Source organism: Staurois parvus, unplaced genomic scaffold, assembly GCF_062004578.1.
Source record: "Staurois parvus isolate SC_StPar_1 unplaced genomic scaffold, SC_StPar_1.0 ptg002686l, whole genome shotgun sequence".
Lineage (NCBI taxonomy): Eukaryota > Metazoa > Chordata > Amphibia > Anura > Ranidae > Staurois > Staurois parvus.
Window position 1 is genome coordinate 1,834,014 of NW_028320482.1, and position 16,057 is coordinate 1,850,070.

The following is a 16,057-nucleotide window of genomic DNA, read 5'->3' on the forward strand; positions in this document are numbered from 1 at the left end:
AAAGTGTCCCACTCTAATCAGCTAATTAAGCCATAACACCTGCAAAGGGTTCCTGAGCCTTTAAATGGTCTCAGTCTGGTTCAGTAGGAATCACAATCATGGGAAAGACTGCTGACCTGACACCATCAAAGCCTCAAAAGGTCATTGCAAAAGAAGTTGGATGTTCCCAAAGTGCTGTATCAAAGCACATTAATAGAAAGTTATGTGGAAGGGAAAAGTGTGGAAGAAAAAGGTGCACAAGCAGCAGGGATGACCGCAGCCTGGAGAAGATTGTCAGGAAAAGGCCATTGCAAGTGTTGGGGACTTTCACAAGGAGTGGACTGAGGCTGGAGTCAGTGCATCAAGAGCCACCACACAGACGGATCCTGGACATGGGCTTCAAATGTCGTATTCCTCTTGTCAAGCCGCTGCTGAACAACAAACAACGTCAGAAGCGTCTTACCTGGGCTAAAGAAAAACAGACCTTGTCTGTTGCTCAGGGGTCCAAAGTCCTCTTTTCTGATGAGAGCAACTTTTGCATATCATTTGGAAACCAAGTACCCAGAGTATGGAGGAAGAATGGAGAGGCCCAAGGACCCCGAGTATGGAGGAAGAATGGAGAGGCCCAAGGACCCCGAGTATGGAGGAAGAATGGAGAGGCCCAAGGACCCCGAGTATGAAGGAAGAATGGAGAGGCCCAAGGACCCCGAGTATGGAGGAAGAATGGAGAGGCACACACTACAAGATGCTTGAAGTCCAGTGTGAAGTTTCCACAGTCTGTGTTGATTTGGGGAGCCATGTCATCTGCTGGTGTTGGTCCACTGTGCTTCATTAAGTCCAGGGTCAATGCAGCCATCTACCAGGAGATTTTGGAGCACTTCATGCTTCCTTCCGCAGACGAGCTTTATGGGGATGCTGACTTCATTTTCCAGCAGGACTTGGCACCTTCCCACACTGCCAAAAGCACCAAAATCGGGTTCAATGACCGCAGGATTACTGTGCTTTATTGGCCAGCAAACTCACCTGACCTGAACCCCATAGAGAATCTATGGGGCATTGCCAAGAGAAAGATGAGAGACATGAGACCGAACAATGCAGAAGAGCTGAAGGCCGCTATTGAAGCATCCTGGTCTTCCATAACACCTCAGCAGTGCCACAGGCTGATAGCTTCCATGCCACGCCGCATTGAGGCAGTAATTGCTGCAAAAGGGGCCCAAACCAAGTACTGAGTACATATGCATGCTTCTACTTTTCAGAGGTCCGATATTGTTCTATGTACAATCCTTGTTTTATTGATTGCATGTAATATTCTCATTTTCTGAGATTGTTTGGGGTTTTCATGAGCTGTAAGCCATAATCATCACAATGATGACAAATCACGGCTTGAACTATCTTGCTTTGCATGTAATGAGTCTATCTCATATATTAGTTTCACCTTTTAAGTTGCATTACTGAAATAAATGAACTTTTGCACCATATTCTAATTTTTCGAGTTTCGCCTGTAAAACATGATGTTATGCTTAATAAATAGATATTGAACATGTTACACTTTAAAATTGCGCAGGCCCGTGGAATGGCAAAAAACTACGATACTTAAAAATTTCCATAGGCGACGCTTTAAAAGCCTTTACAGGTTAACAGTTTTAATTTACACATGAGGCTTGTTTCTAGAATTATTGCTCTTGCTCTGAAATTTATGGTGATATCTCACATGTGTGGTGCGCTTGCCATTTACACCAATGTACGTGTTTTAATTTGCACGCGAGCACTTGCGGACGGGGGTGTTTTAAATTTTTTTTTTAATTGTAAGTATTATGTTATTTACATTTTTTTTAGTGTCTTTATTTTTTTTTAATCAACTTTATTGCTATCACAAGGGATGAACAACATCCCCTGTGATAGCAATAGGCATGAAAGGTCCTCTTTATGGAGAAATCAGGAGTCTATTAGAAACCAAGTCTCTCTTCTGCTCTCAAAAGCATCTGATCAAATCGAGATCAGTTTGATCAGATGCTTTCATAAACTGATAATAGCTTTTAAACAACAAACCTAAAGCAGAAGTGCCAAAATGCTGGTCGCTTACATTTTCATAGACTGTAGAGATGATTGAGGGAAATTCCATCTGAGGGTCGCTGACTTTAAGCTCTTCAGGGCGAGGCAACATGCATTTTCCACTCTTGCATCCAAAATCAATAAAAAGTCCATGGACTTGGGTTTTTTTTGTTTTATCAGGGGTTAACAACTTGGATGGGGGTAAAGGGGTTATGGGATGCCCAATCTGATTGAAGAAACAGAATAATGAGGACTTTCCTGCTCTGGCATACTTAGTAAAAGAAACAATGAACACTTAACTGCATTCCAGTCAGAACCCTTACAGTCCTTAGTAAAGTAATCTCCTTCTAGGAGCTTGATGTCCCCTGAGAGGGTTTCCAGCAATATGATAATGTGTAAGATCTCTTGGTCCCCTTGGTGCACAGAATACCAGCCCACCTGCCTACGGTATCTGATCCCAGGACAAGGGTTTGGGTAAGCTATGAACTATCCCCTGAAGGGGATAGAACTTGCACCCAGCAGATCTCTCCCTTTCTAGGCCCTGAGGGTGTAGAGGAACTCAGACTGTTCTTGTCCTGCAGCTGTGGTTAGTAATGTTGGGCTAGATGTTGGACTCGAACATTGGCCGTTTGTGTGTTTGGCGAACACACAAATGGTAAGGGCGTTCGGGCGGGCTATTCGCCTGGTGCACCCACAATGCACTATGCCCTGGCAGTGCATTGTGATTAGCTAAAGCAATGCACCCAACCACAGGTCAGGTGTAATGCTTTGGCCAATCACGTCACATGCATGATGACGTCACTGCATTTAAAAACGGTCATTGTGGCGCAGCTGTCAGAGGGCAAGAGCTAGTGTCGATAGTGAAGTGGTTTTTTTTTTCTTTTTTTGGGTCGGCGATGACGGTGGGCATTGTGATTGTTGTCGGTCGGATCTACTTCAGCGGACAATATTTTTTAATTTTGTTTTTAATAAAGGACTTGTCAAAGACTCTCTGCTGTCATTTTTTACAGTACACTTTTTTTTTGTGAATGGGTTGCGGTACTATGTTACCCATAATCATTCACATGGGGGATCAGGATCTGGAGGCCCCATTGTTAAAGGCGGTTTCTAGATTCAGATTAGCCCCCCCCGCCCGCTGACCCCCACAAACACCGGCCATGGTTGTGTGGGAAGAGGCCCTTGTCTCCATCAAAATGGGGACAAGGTGCCCCAAAGCACCCCCCCATGTTGAGAGCATGTGGCCTGATATGGTTCAGGAGAGGGGGCTTGCCCATCTCCCCCCTTTCCTGACCTGCCGGGCTGCATGCTGGGATAAAGGTCTGGTATGGATTTTGGGGGACCTGATTACCTCCATTTTAAAAAAAATTTGGCATGGGGTTCCCCTCCAAATCCATACCAGACCCAAAGGGCATGTTATAGACGGGGTGGACCCCTCCCATTTTTTTTTTTTTTTAATTGAATTGTCTTGCAATGCCCGCAATTCTTTTTACATTCAGCTGTCAGAGGGGAATCCCGCTGACAGCTGAAACATTAAAAAATGTTAGTAGTAGTTGTGCGGTATCTTGCCGCATACTCAGATGAGGTAAGACACCGCTTTGTGAATTGTCCCAGTTCAAAATTCACAGTCGAACTTTTGTTTAGATGTTTAACTGCACACAGAACACGGGGGTGTTCGGCTCATCACTAGGGGATAGAACTGTTTTCAGGCCTTCTACCTGAGCTGGTTCCTCTCCAAGCTTTGGAGGCTGTCCTGCCCCTGTGGATGGCAGGGTAGTGAAGCTCCATCTTTCAGAACCCCCCCTGCTCCAGGGCTCCCTCCCAGGCTACACAGCAACACCTCTCAGCAATCCATCTTCCAGCAAACTCCCCTGCTAGCATGGCTCTCCCATAGTTATGTTCTAGTCTACCACAATACCAAAGCCTCCTCCCTGGATTGGTCAGACTCTCATGAATATGCAGATTTAAGTCTCCACCCTTCCGCCCTTTGGCTTCTGGAAGCTTCAATGGACCTCCAGAACCAGGTGGAGGCGAAAGAGTCACAACCTGCTAAACCATCCAGCCTGACCTCACCTTGAACCCACAGTATTCAGGCTCGCTCACTACCATGAGCTAAAAATAAATTGACCTCACACTAGCCCCTACCTAATGTTTGCTACCTATAGGCAGGAGAATATGGCAGAAGGCAGCAAGGGGGACCACCTTTTTCCAAATGTAAAAATGATCTAGCGGCTATTTAGCCACTCAGAATGCATTGTACATTATTCAGCATTGCCTGATGAAAAAAAAAAAGGTACCAGAGTCATGACTGCAACTGCAGCCATGATAACCCTGGTAGAAACACCTAAACCAGAGGATGTACAGGTGCATCCATAGGAGGCAAGTGGCTAAGGTGTCCCTGATCACCAAACCAGTCATACTGGGAACTCTTTTGTTCTTCAGCCTCCTGTACTTCATGGCCAGTGACCATGACATTTCTTGGGGCAGCCATGTACAAGGAAGCTAAGCTTGTCTGGCTTATAGGAACTGGGACTGCTATAGGTGATGCTACACTAAGCTATATTCCCTGTTCACTCATATACAGGCGAATATTATAGTATATTAGTTTTGACACAATTGGTTGATTTGTTTGATACGCAAAATACAATGTTTGGTATCAGTCCATACACTGAAAAAGTTCCACACATGGTATCATCATACTCAGGAGGAGTAGCAGAATGTGATTCGGGTTGTAACTCTAAGTATGTCCATGCTCTGTGTGAGAAATATCTTATCAAATTAACAACTTTATGTAAAAAAATTATTTTCATTTTTCAAAAAGTCCTCAAAATACTCACCATGACTCTCAAAAAAACTTGGGGTTTCTACTCTTCAAAATGTGGTCATTTGATGGATGTTTTTACTGTCCTGGTGCTCCAGGGCCTCCAAAAATGTGATAGGTAGTCAGGAAATTAGATGTATAATTTACTCCACTAGAAAGCCTGAAGGTGCTCTTTGGATTTTGGGCCCCTCTATGTGGTTAGGCTGTGAAAAAGTCTCACACGTGTGGTATCTTTTTACTCATGAGGAGTAGCAGAATGTGTTTTGGGGTGTAATTCTAAGTATGTCTGTGCCGTGTGTGAGAAGTAAATTGTTAAAATGACAACTTTGTGAAAAGAAAAAAAAAACATTTTATTTAATTTATAAATTTTCCAAAACATTGTGACAAAAAAATTACAACTTTAAAAAAACTCACCATGTCTCTTACTAAATACCTTGGATTGTCTACTTTCCATGTGGGAAGGGGGTATTTGTACTATCCTGGAATTTTCTGGTCTCAAGAAATTAGATTTGATATGAGATCATCAGGATGTATTAATTTTCAGATATACTGTACATCTCATAGTTTGTACACTCTATAACTTTCACACAGAATAAATAATAATATACGCAAATTTGGATTACTTTAACCAAAGAATTGTAGCAGAATATATTTTGGTCTAAATTTATGAAAAAAAAAGAGTATTTATTTGCAAAGTTTTTATAAAGAAACTAAGAAAAACGTTTTTTTATTTTTTTCAGTATTTTTTCATTTATATAGCAAAAAAAACTAGTAATGGTTAAATACCACCAAAAGAAAGCTATATTTGTGTGGAAAAAAAATTATATAAATTTAATATGGGTACATGATTGAGTAATCGTCAAAGTGTGACAGTGCTGAAAACGGAAAAATGGCCTGGACTGGAAGGGGGTGAAAGTAGCAAGGCATCCAACGTACAGAAACAAGCAGCACTAATGCCAGACAATTATGCTAAGCCTAATGCTGCATGAAAATAGGAAAAAAAAAAAAAAAATCAGGGGGGCCTGAATAAATAAAAGCAGTTCACAGAAGGTGGTGTGTAGGCAAGTTACATAAACTGTGGCAGTCCTTAAAGCGGAGTTCCACTCTCTCTGTAAAAAAATAACAGTCAGCAGCTACAAAAACTGTAGCTGCTGACTTTTGAAAAACTCACCTGTCCCAAGATCCCACGTTGCCCCCCGCAGCAGCCCGTTTCACCGGCCGTCCTGTATTCCAGGCACCGGCATCTTCAGCGTGGACACCCGGCTGTGACAGCTTGCGACTTCACAGCCGGGTGCCCACTGTGCATGAGCGAGTAGAGCTGCTCTTCCTGAATGGACCATTGTCTTCTGAGACCTGTCACGTGTCCCGCAAGACTTTGGGGAGGGAGAGTAGGAGGACAAATTCCGCTTCCGATCGCCTAAGCGATCAAATTCAGGTACCCCCCCCCGCTCCCCAAAGGTGCCAATCCTTAATGGGGAGTGGGGGACCAACCAATCTTTAAAGCAGAACTTCCCCTTTTGGGTAGAACTCCGCTTTAAGCGGTTTTCTTCTGCTGGCTACCGTTGGGGCCCATTAAAATATGGTGCGGTTTAAGTTGATTATGAACCTACGTCCAGTTAAGATGTGCTAGAGAGGTCTTTTTGTAGTCTTTGGCTCAGAGTAGTTTAGAGAAAAAAATCTTGAATAGAAGCCGTAGTATAATGCTCTACAGGGTACTGTATATAAGAGATCTAAGTGTGATGGTAAAGGAGTATGGTGGCTAGCCTGATTTTTTTAAAGCACAGTTCTTGCAGAGAGTGTAGATTACAGCACAACAGCCCTCTCAACAGTCCTGTGGTACAGCTGTATGGATAGAAGGGGACCCCCTCAGTTTCATCCTAAATCCTCCAGTGGTACAGCACTGTGAAAGTGGTGAGCAATCACTCTAGCAAGTCTACAGCAGCAGTGAATGTGAAATGATTGTCAGCTGATAGTGAGCTGTGGTGGCTTTGGCCTCAAGTTTCCCCCTTGGCTGTGGCCCCAAAGATCTAGAAGCACTCATACCATGGTCCATGCTCCTCTGTGTCCAGGGCAGTCTCGTAAAAACCTCTCTGGCCCACCCCCTCAGTCTCATGAGTGAGAGATCTAGTGGGCGCACACAAAAACCCGCAGCTGGCCATATCTAAATTTCATGGATAACATTTCCCACACTCAGGAAGGAAAGCAGCTTTTCCCATTTGTGGCATATCAGATGTACATTTACACTGCACATCTGTATTTTCCACGTTTAGGACAGGAGAATGGCTTCTACAGTGTTGGATCTTTGATGGCAAACAAGGTCTGATATCTGATTTAGCACACTCAGGAAAACTCCCTTGTGTGAATCATCTGATGTCTGTAACAAGTGGACATCTCTGAAAAACATTTCCCGCACTCAGGACAAGAGTACGGCTTCTCACCTGTATGGGATCTCTGATGTTTAACCAGGTCGGATTTCTGTGTATAACATTTACCGCACTCAGGACAGGAATATGGCTTCTCCCCCGTGTGAGATCTCTGATGTATAACTAAGTCTGATTTTTGCGTAAAACGTTTTTTGCACTCAGGGCATGAATAAGGCTTCTCCCCTGTGTGAAATCTCTGATGTCTAAAAAGGTTTGATTTGTTTGAAAAACATTTTCCACACTCAGGACAGGAATAAGGCTTCTCGCCTGCATGAGATCTTTGATGTATGACAAGGTTTGAATTCAGTGAAAAACATTTTCCGCACTCAGGACAGGTATACGGCTTCACACCCGTGTGAAGCCTCTGATGTCTGTAAAGACTGGACATCTCTGCAAAACATTTGCCGCACTCAGAGCAGGAATACGGCTTCTCGCCCGTGTGAGATCTTTGATGTATTAGAAGGTCTGATTTCTGTGAAAAACATTTCCCACACTCAGTACAGGAATATGGCTTCTCCCCAGTGTGAGATCTCTGATGTCTAACCAGAATTGATTTCTGTGAAAAACATTTCCCGCACACAGAGCAGGCATGTAGCTTTCCACCCAAGTGAGATCTCTGATGTACAGTAAGACTTGATTCAGAGCTAAACCATTTCCCACATTCAGGACAGGAAAATGTCTCCTCCTCCTGAATTCCAACACCATCCTTCATAGTAGGAGGTTGCTCAAAGCCAGAGGCATTCATTTGTCTATCCACATTCTGAGATCCACCGACCATAGCTGAGCTCATTGTCTTTTCTCCTGCACAACCTCTTGTGATGTCCTTCTCTTCCATTTTACAACCTGGAGATAAGGTGGGTTTCTCAAAAGCATGTCCTGGAAAAATATAAAAACATGATCAATAGATACAATATGAGATTCCATCTAGATCAGATAGATTTTAGTGAGCAGATGATCTCTGTGGAAGTTCTAACCCACTGGGACCCTTCCACCCCTTCGGGCCTTTAGTTGTCCTCCCAGACCACTTATACGTTTACGCAGCCCTATCAGAAGAGCAGGAACCAAGGAGCACTGGGGGGCACATGCTCTTCACACCAGTGTAGACACTGGGTCAAGTAATCTCTGAAAATCAAGAGGTTCGAAGTTCAGACTTGCAGAGCCTTTAGCATAAAACGAGTGACCATAGGCCTTCTGGGTACAAGGGAGCTTTCAGATTCTGAAAAGACCCTCATTGGGCCAGAGTGGTGAGGAAATCGGCATTGAAATTAGGGATAAGGCTCTTTACCCCACTGGCAAGGTACACCCCTCATATTGAGGGCATTTGGCCTTCTATGGTATGGGGGGGTTGGTGCATGCTCATCCTCCCCCATTTCCAGGGTAGGCAGACAGCATACTCAAATAAGAGTTTGATTTTGAGGAGGATCCTTTTTTTTTAACCAAGGGTTCCCCCTAGTAGAAAATGGGGGGGACCCCACAACACGTTTTGTTTGCCTGAGGCCCCATTAAAAAGCATCCCAGGCCCAAAGCGTCAGGCAGTATTCAGTGGTTGTTAGGATGCCAAAAAAACATGCCAAATTCCAACCAAACCTAAAGCCCATCGCTTCATCTTGCCTTTCATTCTGGATTGACTGTAGAGATTTATGTTAATATTTTGCTATAATTCTGATATAAAAGAAGCAAGACTAAACTATGAAAAGCACAATCTGTGTTATCATATCAGAACTACGGTGCCTTAAACTGCCAGCTGACCCAAGACGCCACATACCGTATTTTTCGCTCCATAAGACGCACCTGACCATAAGACGCACCTAGGTTTTAGAGGCAGAAAACAGGAAAAAAAAATTCTAAACCAATGGACTGCAGACATAGTACAGGAGATGACCAGAGACTGCGGACACAGTACAGGAGATGACCAGAGACTGCAGACACAGTACAAGAGATGACCAGAGACTGCGGACACAGTACAGGAGATGACCAGAGACTGCGGACACTGTACAGGAGATGACCAGAGACTGCGGACACAGTACAGGAGATGACCAGAGACTGCGGACACAGTACAGGAGATGACCAGAGACTGCGGGCACAGTACAGGAGATGACCAGAGACTGCGGGCACAGTACAGGAGATGACCAGAGACTGCGGACACAGTACAGGAGATGACCAGAGACTGCGGACACAGTACAGGAGATGACCAGAGACTGCGGACACAGTACAGGAGATGACCAGAGACTGCGGACACAGTACAGGAGATGACCAGAGACTGCGGACACAGTACAGGAGATGACCAGAGACTGCGGACACAGTACAGGAGATGACCAGAGACTGCGGACACAGTACAGGAGATGACCAGAGACTGCGGACACAGTACAGGAGATGACCAGAGACTGCGGACACAGTACAGGAGATGACCAGAGACTGCGGACACAGTACAGGAGATGACCAGAGACTGCGGGCACAGTACAGGAGATGACCAGAGACTGCGGGCACAGTACAGGAGATGACCAGAGACTGCGGACACAGTACAGGAGATGACCAGAGACTGCGGACACAGTACAGGAGATGACCAGAGACTGCGGACACAGTACAGGAGATGACCAGAGACTGCGGACACAGTACAGGAGATGACCAGAGACTGCGGACACAGTACAGGAGATGACCAGAGACTGCGGACACAGTACAGGAGATGACCAGAGACTGCGGACACAGTACAGGAGATGACCAGAGACTGCGGACACAGTACAGGAGATGACCAGAGACTGCGGACACAGTACAGGAGATGACCAGAGACTGCGGACACAGTACAGGAGATGACCAGAGACTGCGGACACAGTACAGGAGATGACCAGAGACTGCGGACACAGTACAGGAGATGACCAGAGACTGCGGACACAGTACAGGGATGACCAGAGACTGCGGACACAGTACAGGAGATCACCAGAGACTGCGGACACAGTACAGGAGATGACCAGAGACTGCGGACACAGTACAGGAGATGACCAGAGACTGCGGACACAGTACAGGAGATGACCGGAGACTGCGGACACAGTACAGGAGATGACCAGAGACTGCGGACACAGTACAGGAGATGACCAGAGACTGCGGACACAGTACATGAGATGACCAGAGACTGCGGACACAGTACAGGAGATGACCAGAGACTGCGGACACAACACAGGAGATGACCAGAGACTGCGGACACAGTACAGGAGATGACCAGAGACTGCGGAAACAGTACAGGAGATGACCAGAGACTGCGGACACAACACAGGAGATGACCAGAGACTGCAGCACAACACAGGAGATGACCAGAGACTGCGGACACAGTACAGGAGATGACCAGAGACTGCGGAAACAGTACAGGAGATGACAGGAGACTGCGGACACAGTACAGGAGATGACCAGAGACTGCGGAAACAGTACAGGAAATGACCAGAGACTGCGGACACAACAAAGGAGATGACCAGAGACTGCGGACACAGTACAGGAGATGACCAGAGACTGCGGAAACAGTACAGGAGATGACAGGAGACTGCGGACACAGTACAGGAGATGACCAGAGACTGTGGACACAGTACAGGAGATGACCAGAGACTGCAGACATAGTACAGGAGATGACCAGAGACTGCGGACAGTACAGGGGATGACCAGAGACTGCGGACAGTACAGGAGATGACCAGAGACTGCGTACACAACACAGGAGATGACCAGAGACTGCGGACACAGTACAGGAGATGACCAGAGACTGCGGAAACAGTACAGGAGATGACAGGAGACTGCGGACACAGTACAGGAGATGACCAGAGACTGCGGACACAGTACAGGAGATGACCAGAGACTGCAGACACAACACAGGAGATGACCAGAGACTGCGGACACAGTACAGGAGATGACCAGAGACTGCGGAAACAGTACAGGAGATGACCAGAGACTGCGGACACAACACAGGAGATGACCAGAGACTGCGGACACAGTACAGGAGATGACAGGAGACTGCGGAAACAGTACAGGAGATGACAGGAGACTGCGGAAACAGTACAGGAGATGACAGGAGACTGCGGACACAGTACAGGGGATGACCAGAGACTGCGGACACAGTACAGGAGATGACCAGAGACTGCAGACATAGTACAAGAGATGACCAGAGACTGCGGACAGTACAGGAGATGACCAGAGACTGCGGACACAGTACAGGAGATGACCAGAGACTGCGGACACAGTACAGGAGATGACCAGAGACTGCAGACACAGTACAGGAGATGACCAGAGACTGCGGACACAGTACAGGAGATGACCAGAGACTGCGGACACAGTACAGGAGATGACCAGAGACTGCGGACACAGTACAGGAGATGACCAGAGACTGCGGACACAGTACAGGAGATGACCAGAGACTGCGGACACAGTACAGGAGATGACCAGAGACTGCGGACACAGTACAGGAGATGACCAGAGACTGCGGACAGTACAGGAGATGACCAGAGACTGCGGACAGTACAGGAGATGACCAGAGACTGCGGACACAGTACAGGAGATGACCAGACACTGCGGACATAGTACAGGAGATGGTCAGAGACTGCGGACACAGTACAGGAGATGGTCAGAGACTGCGGACACAGTGCAGGAGATGACCAGAGACTGCGGACACAGTACAGGAGATGGTCAGAGACTGCGGACACAGTACAGGAGATGACCAGAGACTGCAGACACAGTACAGGAGATGACCAGAGACTGCAGACACAGTACAGGAGATGACCAGAGACTGCAGACACAGTACAGGAGATGACCAGAGACTGCAGACACAGTACAGGAGATGACCAGAGACTGCAGACACAGTACAGGAGATGACCAGAGACTGCAGACACAGTACAGGAGATGACCAGAGACTGCGGACACAGTACAGGAGATGACCAGAGACTGCGGACACAGTACAGGAGATGACCAGAGACTGCGGACACAGTACAGGAGATGACCAGAGACTGCGGACACAGTACAGGAGATGACCAGAGACTGCGGACACAGTACAGGAGATGACCAGAGACTGCGGACACCGTACAGGAGATGACCAGAGACTGCGGACACAGTACAGGGGATGACCAGAGACTGCGGACACAGTACATGAGATGACCAGAGACTGCGGACACAGTACATGAGATGACCAGAGACTGCGGACACAGTACAGGAGATGACCAGAGACTGCGGACACAACACAGGAGATGACCAGAGACTGCGGACACAGTACAGGAGATGACCAGAGACTGCGGAAACAGTACAGGAGATGACCAGAGACTGCGGACACAACACAGGAGATGACCAGAGACTGCAGCACAATACAGGAGATGACCAGAGACTGCGGACACAGTACAGGAGATGACCAGAGACTGCGGACACAGTACAGGAGATGACCAGAGACTGCGGAAACAGTACAGGAGATGACCAGAGACTGCGGACACAACAAAGGAGATGACCAGAGACTGCGGACACAGTACAGGAGATGACCAGAGACTGCGGAAACAGTACAGGAGATGACAGGAGACTGCAGACATAGTACAGGAGATGACCAGAGACTGCGGACAGTACAGGGGATGACCAGAGACTGCGGACACAGTACAGGAGATGACCAGAGACTGCAGACATAGTACAGGAGATGACCAGAGACTGCGGACAGTACAGGGGATGACCAGAGACTGCGGACAGTACAGGAGATGACCAGAGACTGCGTACACAACACAGGAGATGACCAGAGACTGCGGACACAGTACAGGAGATGACCAGAGACTGCGGAAACAGTACAGGAGATGACAGGAGACTGCGGACACAGTACAGGAGATGACCAGAGACTGCGGACACAGTACAGGAGATGACCAGAGACTGCAGACACAACACAGGAGATGACCAGAGACTGCGGACACAGTACAGGAGATGACCAGAGACTGCAGACACAGTACAGGAGATGACCAGAGACTGCGGACAGTACAGGAGATGACCAGAGACTGCGGACACAGTACAGGAGATGACAGGAGACTGCGGAAACAGTACAGGAGATGACAGGAGACTGCGGACACAGTACAGGGGATGACCAGAGACTGCGGACACAGTACAGGAGATGACCAGAGACTGCAGACATAGTACAGGAGATGACCAGAGACTGCAGACATAGTACAAGAGATGACCAGAGACTGCGGACAGTACAGGAGATGACCAGAGACTGCGGACACAGTACAGGAGATGACCAGAGACTGCGGACACAGTACAGGAGATGACCAGAGACTGCAGACACAGTACAGGAGATGACCAGAGACTGCGGACACAGTACAGGAGATGACCAGAGACTGCGGACACAGTACAGGAGATGACCAGAGACTGCGGACACAGTACAGGAGATGACCAGAGACTGCGGACACAGTACAGAAGATGACCAGAGACTGCGGACACAACACAGGAGATGACCAGAGACTGCAGACACAGTACAGGAGATGACCAGAGACTGCGGACACAGTACAGGAGATGACCAGAGACTGCGGACATAGTACAGGAGATGACCAGAGACTGCAGACACAGTACAGGAGATGACCAGAGACTGCGGACACAGTACAGGAGATGACCAGAGACTGCGGACACAGTACAGGAGATGACCAGAGACTGCGGACACAGTACAGGAGATGACCAGAGACTGCGGACAGTACAGGAGATGACCAGAGACTGCGGACACAGTACAGGAGATGGTCAGAGACTGCGGACATAGTACAGGAGATGGTCAGAGACTGCGGACACAGTGCAGGAGATGACCAGAGACTGCGGACACACTACAGGAGATGACCAGAGACTGCGGACACAGTACAGGAGATGACCATAGACTGTGGACATAGTACAGGAGATGATCAGAGACTGTAGACATAGTACAGGAGATGATCAGAGACTGTGGACACAGTACAGGAGATGACCAGAGACTGAGGACACAGTACAGGAGATGACCAGAGACTGCGGATATAGTACAGGAGATGACCAGAGACTGCGGACACAGTACAGGAGATGACCAGGGACTGCGGACAGTACAGGAGATGACCAGAGACTGCAGACAGCACAGGAGATGACCAGAGACTGCGGACAGTACAGGAGATGACCAGAGACTGCAGACAGTACAGGAGATGACCAGAGACTGCAGACAGTACAGGAGATGACCAGAGACTGCAGACAGTACAGGAGATGACCAGAGACTGCGGACACAGTACAGGAGATGACCAGAGACTGCGGACAGTACAGGAGATGACCAGAGACTGCAGACAGCACAGGAGATGACCAGAGACTGCGGACAGTACAGGAGATGACCAGAGACTGCAGACAGTACAGGAGATGACCAGAGACTGCGGACAGTACAGGAGATGACCAGAGACTGCGGATATAGTACAGGAGATGACTGCTGACCTTTGGGGAGGGGGGGGGGGCGGGTACCTAAATTTGACAGGTACCTGCTCTTACTTCTGCGGAGTTGTTCTTTGGTTAGTGGGACCTTACCTGTTCCTCTATCCAGCGGCGCGCTGTCTTCCCGGCTTCTGTAGTGTGGGCGCTTGGCTTGACAGCCGGGTGCCCAGTGCACATGAGCGAGAAACGCTGCGCTCTGTGATTGGTCCGGCGGCTTCTGGGACCTGTCATGTGTTCCAGGTGCCGCCTTACCATTCACAAAGCGCACCGCTTCTTGCGCATGCGCACTGGGCACCCGGCTGTCACGCACACTACAGAAGCCGGGAAGACAGCGCGCCGCTGGATAGAGGAACAGGTAAGGTCCCGCTGCAGAGCTGAGCGGCCGGCCCTGTATTCTGACACGGCGGCGGTGGAAATACCGGACCGGCCGCTCCATATTCGCTCCATAAGACGCACTGACATTTTCCCCCCTTTTTTGGGGGGAAAAAAGTGCGTCTTATGGAGCGAAAGATATGGTAAATCATTGGAGCCAGGTACATGACCTACTGCAGGCAAGTTAAAGACCATTTTCCAAAGTGCAGTAGTTGTGCTGTTGCGGTCTTCTCCTCCAGCCAGCAGGGGTGGAATTAAATCATTCCAAGCTCAACGACTGTAATGCAGACTGCCCAGGAACACTGGGAGATGTAGATCGAGACAGCGGCCATACTGATGAGATGCTGCCTTGCCAAACTACAAATCCCCTCGGCCTCTGTGTGGCAGAAGAAACTAGGAGGGCTTTATATTCTTTGCCCGAGAAAGGTCCGCACTCTTGGCTCCATGGAGATCCAAGCAGAGACCTGTTGGAACTACCCAGCCTGGGAACAGGCCTATTCGAATCACCACCACCACCTCAGGAACCTGCTCATGAGGGGGGAACCCCTTCCACTGCAAGATTTCAGTGTCTCTGGAGGAGTTGGTGACCCACCTACACTTAACACCTGACATACTGCTAAATACATCAGTGGTTCATATAGTGAACTCGGTGTAGAGCTATTCACCCTGAGGTCATCACAGAGGACAAGGGGGAGTTCTTTACGTCTGGAGGAAAAGAAATTTAATCTCCAAACACGGAAAGGTTTCTTCACAGTAAGAGCTGTGAAAATGTGGAATAGATTCCCTCAGTTGGCTCTGCCAAGCTCAGTGGATTGCTTTAAAAAAGTCCTGGATTCTTTCTTGGATACACAGAATATAACTGGATATAACATTTATAGGTAAAGTTGATCCAGGGAATATCCGATTGCCTCTCGGGGGGGATCAGGAAGGAATTTTTTTTCCCCAGCAGGAGCAAATTGGATCGTGCTTTGCTGGGTTTTTTGCCTTCCTCTGG

At 47.9% G+C, this 16,057-nt stretch overlaps 1 protein-coding gene across 1 annotated transcript in view; it reads right to left on the reverse strand.

Annotated features, from left to right (window-relative positions):
• The window catches only part of LOC149429931 (uncharacterized), a 71,026-nt gene that overhangs the window by 19,328 nt on the left and 35,641 nt on the right, over positions 1 to 16,057 (reverse strand). The window contains exon 11 of the mRNA XM_089666366.1: positions 7,200 to 8,148. Coding sequence (XP_089522492.1) covers positions 7,200 to 8,148 — 949 coding nt within the window. The remainder of the gene's footprint in view (positions 1 to 7,199; positions 8,149 to 16,057) is intronic.